The sequence below is a fragment of the Dendronephthya gigantea genome, unplaced genomic scaffold (genome assembly GCF_004324835.1).
Source record: "Dendronephthya gigantea isolate DGI-Jeju-01 unplaced genomic scaffold, DenGig_1.0 000013F, whole genome shotgun sequence".
Taxonomy (NCBI): Eukaryota; Metazoa; Cnidaria; class Anthozoa; order Malacalcyonacea; family Nephtheidae; genus Dendronephthya; species Dendronephthya gigantea.
In genome coordinates, this window is record NW_021163023.1 from 1,898,324 (window position 1) to 1,911,026 (window position 12,703).

General features: G+C 37.3%; 2 protein-coding genes across 2 annotated transcripts in view; one reads left to right on the top strand and one right to left on the bottom strand.

The window, feature by feature from the left end:
• The first annotated feature begins 392 nt into the window (after positions 1-392).
• LOC114519347 (FAD-dependent oxidoreductase domain-containing protein 2-like) lies at positions 393-9,069 on the top strand. Its single transcript, XM_028539469.1, has 22 exons — positions 393-592; positions 692-763; positions 883-945; positions 1,843-1,958; positions 3,839-3,990; positions 4,215-4,269; positions 4,385-4,451; positions 4,734-4,848; positions 4,926-4,984; positions 5,529-5,633; positions 6,082-6,140; positions 6,484-6,601; positions 6,682-6,753; positions 6,846-6,961; positions 7,083-7,128; positions 7,412-7,474; positions 7,553-7,625; positions 7,860-7,963; positions 8,072-8,144; positions 8,311-8,407; positions 8,485-8,539; positions 8,866-9,069. The coding sequence occupies exons 1-22, from the start codon at positions 484-486 to the stop codon at positions 8,928-8,930; spliced, it is 1,854 nt and encodes a 617-aa protein (XP_028395270.1). The 5' UTR covers positions 393-483; the 3' UTR covers positions 8,931-9,069.
• Positions 9,070-9,751: 682 nt separating this feature from the next.
• LOC114519432 (fibrocystin-L-like) overlaps positions 9,752-12,703 on the bottom strand; it is a 40,703-nt gene continuing 37,751 nt past the window's right edge. The window contains 4 exon segments of the mRNA XM_028539557.1: positions 9,752-10,374; positions 10,767-11,136; positions 11,390-11,656; positions 12,080-12,591. Coding sequence (XP_028395358.1) covers positions 10,106-10,374; positions 10,767-11,136; positions 11,390-11,656; positions 12,080-12,591 — 1,418 coding nt within the window. The 3' untranslated portion in view covers positions 9,752-10,105.

Genomic DNA, 12,703 nt, shown 5'->3' on the forward strand with positions numbered 1-12,703 from the left:
CTATAATCACTAAATGTCATCCTTTAAAAGAAGATTCTGGCAATCGGAGTGTCTTCGGATCCACGTTTATCTTCCTAATAGGAGTAATGAATTACGTTGAATTCACTTAAATTGATAACTTTGTGTACTTTGCGTATCGACGAACTCCGTATTTCGGCGCTTTTTAGGACTGACTTTTAAGTATTTTTATAATTTCCAGTTTTTTATTGCTTCTCAAAAGTCAAAGGCATCAACTCTATCCAGCTCGCATTTGGGTAACGGAGGTCAGTGGCGAATGTGTGGATTATGGTGATTACGTAATCGGAAGTGGATGGAATGGGAATTAAGTTTTTCTGATGAGTGAATTGGGTCTTAAATTTCAAAAATTATTTGTATTTATTTAAATTAATGCAAATGTCGTTTAATTAAACATAGAGTATACATAACACGTTTCTTGTGCGAAACAGATCATTTGCCTCAGGTGTTCAATATCCAAGGCACACAATGGCGTGTAAAGTGCGGCTTGTGTTCATCATTTTAATTTCGTTGTTTGGCGTTTGCTCGATGAGTTCCTCCGACAATGACTACTGTGTTGTTGGAGCTGGACCAGGAGGTAAATACGATGATAATTGTCTCAGATACGTCGTATTTTAGAATAATACAGTGCGATGTTTTTTCCTTAAATATACATAAAAGAATATTTCCAAAACAGGTCTACAGATAGCGTATTATTTGGAAAAGGCTGGTCGGAATTATATTGTGTTTGAACGGGGCAGCTCAGCCGGTGAGTTAGTAGTTTAAATTCTAAGATATTTACTGAGTATTTACAGAGATCTGCTGATATGAACTGATACTACTACTAGTGTAACCTTATTGTAACAATTATTGTTCTAATCGTTTTAGGAACGTTTTACAAAACATTCCCACGGCATAGAAAGCTTATCTCGATCAATAAAAGATTCACAGGTATGCAGAAGACATGTTTTGAATATATTTTGCATGTGGATTTTAATACGACACAGTATTTGCATATATACCATTACATGTACGTGTATGAATTTTTTTCTTAATCGTTTATTTCTGACGAGAAAACGTTTTATGCGATAATTCTGTTGAATTTCAGCTAGGCAGGGACGAAATTTAGCTGTAAACTGAAGCGCACTTAATATATTCGTCTGAAGTGACTTCCCTTTCATCATTAAAACGACGTGTCATAAATTTACCACAAACCATGCATAAAATTGAGTTCCTCTTTATAATTTGTACACGCTATTATTTGTATGAAACCGTCGTTAACAGCGGGGAAACATGACAGAAGTTATAGTATTGTGTTTGTAGTGGCAAATTTAGTTCGCACGTTGTTTTTTATGGGTTATTTATACGTCTTCGTGTCTGACACCTCAAGCAACAGGATGTAAACAAATATTTATTAATATCTTGTGGTACCGAGCCGATATCGAGTATATTTACTAGTTTTCCCAAATAGCTAAGCTGATGGTCGAACTAGGCAAGGCAAAGTGCACGTATGTCGTCAAGAATTGACAGTGGACACCGTTTTGAAAGGCATATAGGTCATGCATATTAGCTTTAACACGCGGATATTGTTTTTTGACTGTTTAAGTAGCTTTAGTTCAAATTAATTCCTACTAATTTTACGAATTTGTGCTATGTTAAATCGTTGTCAGATCGTAATTTTTATTTAAGATGGTGAATAATTCTGTTTGCAAAAATGGTTGAATAAACTCTAATTTTAAAGGAGGATGTAAATAAAATATTGTCTTCCTTCAGGCTTGAGTCTGGCCAGTGATACCATGCTCATTTCCGCTTCCTTTTCAGCAAAACTCTGTTTAATTTTGTTTGCAGGGCAAACAAACAAGGAATTTAATCTGAGACATGATTGGAACTCACTGATAAGCGATGACGAGACACTTCGTGTCACTCGATATTCAAAGGAGTTCTTTCCTCCCGCAGATGTTCTGGTTTGTGTTTTGTTTTTCACTTTGCTTATCGTTCATCACAGCAGGACCCGGCAGGTTGCCCAAAGCATCCTATTCAAAACGAGATGTCAGATATAAACATGCCTGTTGCAAATGTTATTTAAAGAATAATTGCAACTTTGAACGCTCATTTGCAACTTTTAAGAAAAAAATAGTTAACTCTTAAAATCTGCATTTCCCAAGGTATTTTCAAATAGTTCTTTCTGCCTTTGAGGGCAAGAATGATTTTAATCATCACGAAACCTCGATTGACAGTTTCCAAAAGAGTTCAATCAAAGATAATGGTCGTAAAAATTTTTGTCTCTTTACTATCTTTGTTCCATGAATTTTGTTATTTCTCTTTGAACGCGATTTTAATTTCAAGCGTATGAAATTTGTCTACGGCGATAGAAAACTGTCGATAAAAACCTTTCTTTCTCTACGAAGCGGAGGAATTAAGCTTTGTAAGAGTTCAAAGAAAGATTAATGCAGCTATTTCGAGGCGTAGGTTTAACTTTAAATCCCCATATTACAAGCTGCAAATGTTAGCCAAATATATCAGTTGCTAATCACCGGTAGTTCCTACTCAAAATAACTCCAAATACCTAGAAACACCCTCGAAAAAATAAGTCCAAAATCCGACCACATTGTGCCATATTGCATGTCTCACTCGAGATTATTTTGACAACCTTCTTAAAAAACAATCTTTCAAACTGCTTGTTATTGTGAAATAATAATATCTGATATATCTCAGTCGGACAAGTTCCTTCAATATTTCCTGACAAGTACTCAATTCAAATTTCAAAACAACACAAAATGCGCAAGCCCTTCGCATATATTTTTGGCATATATGCTCATTTAATTCAACGCAATTAATTGTTTGTGCGGTGCTTGTGCAGGTGTTAAATCTTAATAGTTTCCGAATGAAAAACAGTGATCCTTATTGAAGAGAATTAAGTTTATTGAATACCGCGTACGAATTGGGCGTCTTGTGTTGATACAATTGAAGGAAAGAAATTGTCTAGAATTGAATAGACGGTTTCACGAAAGACAGTTTCACGAATTCGGCAGTTGGAATTGCTGTTGATTTTTCATATTTAAAAGACCCTTAAGCGAATTTTTCTGTTCATAATCTTTTTGGATAAGATTAGAGCATTTTCTCAATCGAGTATAAAAATCGGATTTGAGAAATTCCACCTCATTTCATCACGTCTTAAAATGAGCATATTTCACATTTGCCTTTGGGTATTCTATGCATGTGAGGTCACAGTCAGTAAAATTTGGTAAAATTGTCAAAATAATATAATCTGATATAACGCGTCCATCACAGGCGATGTATAAGGACAAAGCTTTTTCAAAAACGGGATATAGTTCTACTGAGCAAATCGTGGTATCAAATTTTTCGCAAAAGCCTGCCCCATTTTGTTGCTGTCCTACTGACAGAAGGCATATATGTTTAAACCATTACACCTTTGAATAAAGCCGATAGTTTTCAAATGCTAAACCGTTTATCAAAATGCGTTGGCCTGGGAAGACACGCACTTTTGTTGACATTTAATAAAAGCTTTTCACTTCGTTTCCTAATATGTAATTAGTTCCATTCAAAATTTATCCGTTTCGCGATGTCAAAATTTAAAATTGGTAAACACATGCTGGACAATTGTGTCTGAAAAAACGCGGGGACAAATAGAGTAAAGATGATTTTTCTCGGGTGAAGAATAATTTAGTGTAGTCTTTGTTTACATTGATAAAGCAGTACGCTTTGGCTTTAGAGTTTAGTTGTTTTTCTGTCCATAAATATTTCAAATCAACAGACTAAAACATCTTTCAGTCGTGTTAACAGAATGAGATTGTATTAACGTCTTCGCGGGATCTTTCTTCAGGTTCAATACTTGAACGATTACGCCACCAAACTAAACCTCAGTATCTCGTACAACACGAATATCCTAAACATATCCAAGGATGCCTACAACGACGTTTTCATTCTCAAAGACCAGAATGGCAAAGCGTACAAATGCAGTGACTTAATAATCAGGTTTGTTGCAGGAGAGAACCTAATTCATCATTGATGGATGGTCTAATTTATTTGGCTTGTAAAAACCCTGAATACTTGTATATTTGGTCGCTAATCATAGTCTTAATCTAGTGTTGTAGTCTTCTTTTTGTTTGGAGTAAAATTTTCATTTTTGTACGTGGTCCATTTTTGAGTCTACATGTATAATTCTGTTATTTGACAAGCCATACGCTTTTCTTCTTTAGTACCGGGATGTCCACAGAGGTGTTACCTTCGTTTAAAGGATCTGAATTTGTCGAGGTTTGTGTTTATTGAATAATTACTGTTTCAGTATATACATGTGCAGTGATGATATATGTTCTAGGCATTGTGTATTGTGTGAAGTTAATTAAATAGACGCTCTCGACTGTTTTAGTCATATGGGAAAATGCCTTTGGACCCCGAGGATTATGAAGGACAGAGCGTTTTAATTCTTGGCAGAGGTATGTTTTTGGTAAAATATTGATGGTATTGGAGACGATAATGTGACAACGTGACGTTGATGGTATTGATTGATAATGATAATATTGGTGATGATGATGGTGTATGTGATGTTGATGCTATTGATGACGATGATAGTATTGGTGCTGATGATGATGATGATGGTGTAAGTGATTTTAATGATGATAATTTTGGTGATGATGACATCGGTCGTGCTATAGTGTTGAGGATGATAATCTAATATCTAATATCTAATCCAGTCTGTGAATTTCTTCTCTTTCTAGGAAATTCAGCTTTTGAAACAGCTGATCATATCATCAGATCTACAAACCTAATTCACATGGTTGGCAGATCACGAGTGCGCTTGGCCTGGGCAACTCATTACGTCGGAGACTTGAGGTAAATCAGATCAAACCCTGCATGGATGTCTCCTTGCTTAATGTGTCAAATCTTAAGTCGTTTTCGTTTAAATACAGAGCAGTCAACAATGGGTTGTTGGACACTTATCAACTCAAATCTTTGGATGGTTTAGTGGGTAAGATATTAGTTTGAGGTTTGCTGTGGGTAATATAGACTATTTCAGAACTGTTAGAGCTATCCAGTATAAATAAAGTTAGTTGAGGTTTCCTCCTGTAGTAAGACTGGATCAATAAGAGACGATCCTTACTGGACCTCTAGGAAGAACAGTTTAGAACTGATAGAACTATCCAGTATAAATAAAGTTAGTTTAGTTTAGGTTTCCTCCTGTAGTAACACTGGATCAATAAGAGATGATCCTTACTGGACCTCTAGGAAGAACAGTTTAGAACTGATAGAGCAATCCAGTATAAATAAAGTTAGTTTAGTTTATGTTTCCTCCTGTAGTAACACTGGATCAATAAGAGATGATCCTTACTGGACCTCTAGGAAGAACAGTTTAGAACTTTAAGAGCTATCCAGTATAAATAAAGTTAGTTTAGTTTAGGTTTCTTTCTGTAGTAACACTTGATCGATAAGAGATCTTCTTGATTCTAAAGGATATTCATTTTTACACCAGCGTCCTGTTTCCTAAATGAAACAATGTTGTTTTAAATCTTCAGAGGCATCAATCAACACTCAAATTGCTATCGTCAAACACAATGGTAAATATTATGTGGACGCCTTCGGTGGAACGGGGAAAATGCTCAACCAAACTGGAGTAGGACGTGAGTACTAGGATCTTAATCTTGGAACTTAATCTTGGATCTTAATCTTGGATCTTAATCTTGGATCTTAATCTTGGAACTTAATCTTGTATCTTAATCTTGGATCTTAATCTTGTATCTTAATCTTGGATCTTAATCTTGGATCTTAATCTTGTATCTTAATCTTGGATCTTAATCTTTGATCTTAATCTTTGATCTTAATCTTGGATCTTAATCTTGGAACTTAATCTTGTATCTTAATCTTGGATCTTAATCTTGAATCTTAATCTTGAATCTTAATCTTGGATCTTAATCTTGGATCTTAATCTTTGATCTTAATCTTGGATCTTAATCTTGGATCTTAATCTTGTACTAGGATCTTAATAGTATTAGGATCTTAATAGTATTAGGATCTAATCGAGCATTTAATCCATAAATCTTCTTCTTAAAAATCAATATTTTTTTACAGCTGATAATTTTGCCATTCGTGATCCCTACGACCGGGTTCTTGGGTGTCTCGGTTTCAAGGTTCGTGAAAAGAATGTACTTTTCATGCATTTCTTTCGGCTTTGAGCTGTAAAAACACTGTGAATTAATTGAAGGAGAATTATCTCGTACGGTTTGACAGCAATGATATCCCCTGAGATCCACTGCTGTACACTCAGGCCATACGGAGGATTTGGAAGAAAGTCTGTGTTGTCGTTTTAAAATGTTCATGATGAACACTAGTGATGGTGTACACCCTGGGGGTGAGGGACATTTCTCCCCCTTCCTGCCTTCCCTTGCTCCCATGTACTGTACCACCTACCCCCTCCCCTATGTTAACCATTTATCTATAGTGCCAACTTGTTGTCATCTTTCACCCCTGTAGTTCGACTTCTCAATCTTTGACGAGAGCGCCCAGCCCGGGCCCTGTGAGGGCAAAAAGAAGAAATTTCCCGAAATAAAAGGAAATTTTGAAAGCAAACGAGTTCCACGAATGTGGATCGGTGAGTGGAGAACCACTAATTACATCGTTAGTGTATATACCTGTCAATAATATTTTCATTTCTTTCTTGTACGACATTAGCTGGTGTAGCATCGCACTCTCTGGACTGGCGAAAATCTGCCGGTGGTTTCATCCACGGTTATCGTTACACTGGTATGCTTGAGTGCAAATCCTTTCTGCGCTTCCCCCAACACCTCTGGTGGCTGCCCAATGCGAATCTCACCTGTATTTCTGTGTTTTTTTAGCGAGGGCACTGCATCGCATCTTGGAGTCGAAAAACCACGGAGTGAAATGGCGCCATCATGAAATGCATCACCTTGATGTTTTAAATATGATTGTTAAGAGAATCAACGAAGCTTCCGTAAGTTTTCTGCTCGATAAAACTCCGTCTTAAAGACATACATGTTGATTGAATTGTTTGATGGATTGTGTTTTAATTGTTGATGTTGATTAAAACTCTTTTTTATTTTCCATCTTCTCAGGCTCCGTATCAGATGTTTGGTGTTTTGGTCGATGTCGTCATTTATCGTGAGTAATATTAAGCTAACTAAGTTGAATCGATCTTAGAGCTAGACCTATCTCACTCTGAGGGGGATATTTACTAGGGGGTTTGCCCCATTCCACCATTAGAGCGCAGCTTGCATCGAAAATGCTAACGATTGTCATAATCTCAGTATGAACTAGTTAGGTCCAGGAAAGTAAGATCATATTATTCATATAAATGCAAAAAGCTTTTTGGGCAGGTTTTAAGCAAAAAAAGATGTGTAAAAGGAATATAATTGGTTAAATCATCTTGTTTATTTCACTCTAGAGCCTGATGGAAAAGCATTGTACGTTGAGGAGTTCCCTCTTCAGTTGGTTTCTCAACTAGAGCGTAAGTGAAGATCCAGTTGTGTTCATGTTAAAGAATTAAGTCGTGTTTATTGTATCCTATTGTATATTTTGACTCAAGGATACACTGGTTTACCAGAGGGACCAATAATCGTTATCAACCTTGAATATGGCAAAGGCTTTTCGGGTGCAGGGTATGTGTGTATTTCAGAGTATAGAAGTTTGAAAGGGAACGGCTGCGAATGATGCAACCCTACAAAGTCGCATGATCGTCCCCTGAGGTCCGTTAGAAAGACATGCAGAGATGTTTTGTCATTTTAACTTGATTTTTTTGGAGTGGGTAAAAGTGTTTACTTAATCTGTGGTCTATCTTGTTAACAAAAATTAGATTAATCTTAATGTGAATAATTTTTTATTTTTTTATGTAGAAAAGATCCGTTCCGTGAGGACCGCGCCACAGGTGACCCATCTGACGCCCATAATTCAAACTTCCTTCATCCAGTAATATATTTTTACCACAAACCACCTACAGGTATGTATATCGTCTTTTACTGCCCAAAAACAGCAACATGATGATGCAGACTTCAGCATATATGTTCACCCTCTAGATATTCATAACTATTTTCTCTTTATCTTCAAGAGTTGCTTAGTGGATCGAGACTACCAAAGCCAGATCGTATCCATCATATTGTCGAAGACTTCTTAACTAACTGGTGAGTTCTATGCAGCTGAGGCGAGTTTTACTGTCTTATAAGTCAATTTCCATGATCCACACAAATCCAGGATACTCTCTTTGCATTTTCCGAATAAGCAAAAGTGTTTGGTATGAAAAAATGCACATTTTCTGTCATTTTTTAATGATTTTTTATTCTTTTTTAGGATGGCTCCAAGTTCCCACATAATCCCATTGAGACGTTTTCTGGAGAACGTCAGTAGAAAAGACCTAAGAAATTTCTTTGCACAAAGCTGCTTCAAGGTTAGAACTTGGCTTTCGTCTCCATCAACGGGTAAACAGTCTTTTTAACTGCTAAAAATTTTATTTTTCCTAAACAGCTTGCGATGACTCATTCAAGCGTGCCTCTGTCGTGTCAAGATCAGTATCTCAAAGGCAAGTGGATTTTAAGTGTCGGGCGTTAGCGAGAAGCAGGATTGATTATCAAACCGACATTTAAAATACGAATTTGGTCACGTACTAAATATTACCCACGCATTTTAATCCACACAAAGCATATACCTAGTCTGTTGAAGAAGTGTATATTGTAGCCGTCTTCACTTCTTTGAAGGAAAACCTAAAAACACGTTCTTTCGAAATTTTTGATGAGCTGTATGGTAACCTGATAACTCCCCTTTAAGCAGAGTGTAGTCAAGCTTGTACTGTATTCAAATACGAATGTTTACGACTTTAGTACGACCGTTTTCTTGTACTTCATGTAGGTTCAGGACTCCTGGGTGCCCAGAACTTGATATCCTTAGCACAGTCTAAGGATCTTCTGACCTAATTTCACCAAGTGCCAACCGAAGAAGATCTCAATTCGCACGTATAGAACTTCAGAGTTTATCGAAATATTTATTTAATGAACGGCAGAGATATGTAATTTATGTACACTAGCTTGCCTTTCTTTAAAAATCGCGAAGTAACGTGTATAAAAGAGTTAAATTTTAGTGTTAATTTATAGTCTTTTAGACAAATTTTGTACATAAAGCTCTCTCGTCTTATTGAGCAGTCGCGCCAATTTGTCAAATAAATATTTTCAAGTTGACAGCTTCTAATCTACGTTTGTGTTGAGCCTGGTTTTCATATGACGGGGACCTGTCTCCGACTCATTGTCTGTAATCATCCACAAAGAAAATGATTTCAGAAAGACAAAGACTTCAATAATCACAGACAATAACACTTAGCCTACGTCGGCGTCATATGAAAACCAGGCTTTATATAACTGTCGTTGTCCTTTGAATATACGTATAGGTATCGCAGATATGCTGAATTATCTGTTGTATGAAACAGTGGTTCGCGGTTTAATGCTAAATATGTCATTTCAGATCAAATGAAGCTTGCTAGAAGACAGAATTGTCGAAAGTAAGTCTATTATTACGTGTTTGTTTAATTTCCTGGTATTTTTTGCATGGTTCTTTGGTTTAATTTGTTATTTTAAAGATGGGTTTAAGCGAGGTCTTTAGATAGAGTTCATTCTGTTTTATTTCAAGTTAGCTTTCACACATACAACACCCTCAGCGGTGGTTACTTGAAGTGATAGTGGTCTTAAAATCCACCCCCTGTACTGCTATTTGCAGCTGCAAAAAAAAACACCAGTTTGGTGACAATTTGTCGGTTACGTTTATTGTGCTTCAACGGATTATAAACCATTACACAATTTCAAGAATTTAAAATATCAGCAGTTTCGTTACTACAATAAGAGAAGATGCAACAATTCCTTTGACATTCATATATTCAATTGCAAATGCAAGCCTTTCTGTGTTCAGATTGTATGTTGGATAAATAATGATGCTTTTTTGTATACTTTGAGATATGTGTTCATGCATTTGTAGGTAGGTATAAGCTTAGTTATACTGAGATTTTATACCGTAGGTTATAGTTCTTCATCAATGATTAGTTTTTCATACACGTTTCCATTATGTCTGGTGCAAAGTGTAATAGTCTGACGTTTCAGCGGCTTCAGACGACCTTTACTTTAATGTTGGATGTGTATACGTTTTGAACTGGAGTGTGATCCTCTCGGCTTGGTTCAATGTTGTCGAAATCATTGTCCACGAAGATGTATCTTTTGTTTCTCAGTTCATCCTTGCTTCCAAGTTCGGCGTCCAAAATTTCTCGGAGTTCCTTCAGACTTCCGTTGATGTTGACATTCACTTCTCCAAGACGACTAAACATGTACCCGCTGTTTGGCATAACCAAGTTCACGTAGAACTTGCGATATTGTGAGCCTGAAGAATCGTGATTCATTTTTAGTAAATCAAAATTCCATTCATTTCAACAAAGGGTTCCTCCTTTCTTTAGACTGTTTTTAGATAAACCTGTAAATTCTTAGCTATCTATTGTTCTGTAACATAGAATTGAGGATTTCCTATGTTGTTACGTTCAAGACCTTGCTACAAAGTGGATAATCATCAGATTCTCGATAGCCGAACCTGCTCCAAGTTGTTTTGAATATGATACAAACAAAATTCCTTCTAATTTTTGAAGAATTCTTTGGGCGTCACGTACAAAGATACATGCTATATGATTATCTGTGCCTGTTTTTCTCATAATTTTTCTTTTTGGGAATCTATTTCTAAAGCTATTGGTGGTTTAGAACAAAACACAACCATCTACTTACTTCCATAAACACCGGAACGGGCAGACACAGCTGTGGTCAAAGATGCATCAAAGACTGGATTGAGCTTCGAAGATCTTCCCTCAACCGACTCGTAGCCAGTGCTCCGTGGACTACTCGTTCTTTCACGGTTCTCGCTCGAGCTCGGTCGATTGTCGTACTGTCGTCGTGGGGACGAAGGCATTTTGATGGATGTGTAGCGATTCTGGGAATAAGCTGAATCAGGTCTCTCCGGGTCCCGGGTGGATAACAAGGATTCGTAATTATCGCTTATTTGCGACGGAGGTTTAAAGCTCGTTGGAGAAGTTCCCCTGAAAGCCGAACGAGGCATTGAAGATGCGGTGCTTGGACGAAGAACATCATGATGGCTTCCCTTTAAGAAACGAAACAGTAAATTAACGAATTGTAAAGCATTGTGTGGTCATCACCTAAAGCATCGTCTTCATTACAAGCTGATTTCTGTTATAGATCAGGCAAGTTATGTTAAAAATGCTATAGATCGTCAGAATCTTTTCAAGTATAGTCAATTCATCTGAATTCTTTTGGGGGAAGCCCAACTCTCCCCAGAAAATAATTTGTGACTACAAATATTTCTACTGAATCTTTACTGGAACAAGTGGACTTACTATCGACTGTCCTGTTAGAGCTGTTCCTGCGACACTGGGCCTTGCACTGCGTCTTGGTTGACTGGGTGGCCTGTGGCTGTATGCGACCGTGGATGCACTCTTGTATGAAGGAGGGGGATCTTCCCCGGGGCGATACCCCGCGTTTGAATACATACGAGATTCTTCCTTCCTGTCCGACTTGTACTTGGAATAGCACGACAGAAGTATGGCCACCACGACACCTATCAAGAGCAGACCACCAGCGACCGAACCGATCACAACTGGCAACTAAAGAGAGAAATACAAAACGATGAAAACAGGCTGAAATTTAGCTTCGCTTTGTTTGTCTTACGATGTTTCTCCTCAACGTTTCCTACACCTGTATAAATATCACATTTTGTAACAAGTCTACCAATAAGCTGTGGACAAGCATGGGGCAACTTGTTAAGAAGTTCTAACAAACTTGTTGAACAAGTCTGGTAATACACTCGGGCTTGCTACAAGTTGTTAAAAGCTTGTCCTACACTTGTTACAACAACTTGGAGCAAACAGCGCGGACACATCTTGTTGACAGTGTGTGAATAAATATGTAACAGCTTGTTTGTAGACTTCAATGTTACAATGTGTAGCTATCCCAGGACTTTGCTAAGGATTGAATGGAAACTTTGCCGAGTCATTTAAATATGCCTGAACAGTTATTTCAAGACTCACCACAGCTGAACTGTCATCAGAATCACTATCGGTGGCAGTGTATATCGTCCCATCCTTTTTGAAATCTTTTGTTGTTATCGTCGTTCCATTTACGCTGAGCTGCAATCCCCCTGGGGTGTTCACGTCGTTCGCTATTTGGTTCAAAACGTTCTTCTCGTCAGACTGTTTCGTTATCATCTCAACCGAGACGATAATGCTTCCCTTCCATACTTTGAAATGAATGAAAATCGCGTTTGGATATTTCTCTTCAAGCGATTTCTTTATCTGTAAGATGAAGTTTTCTTTATTCCCAAGAACCAGAGAATCGTAGTCAGCGTCTGCGAAGGTTAACGTCAGGTTGCTAAGAGTTTCAGGATCGCTGGCTGTGTCGTCGGGAGTGAACGAGACTTTGATGGTTATTTTCATCTCCGTTGAAAGTTTTCTTCCTGCAGGAGCGTTATCTTCTACACGGATTGTCAACGAATATTCCTTTGTTGTTTTGTAATCTAATGCTTTGTCCAAGTAAATCATTCCTTAACAGAGAAAATCAATTGTGAGACTATTAAGTTAGCTCTATCAGTTCTAAACTGTTCTTCCTAGAGGTCCAGTAAGGATCATCTCTTATTGATCCAGTGTTACTACAGG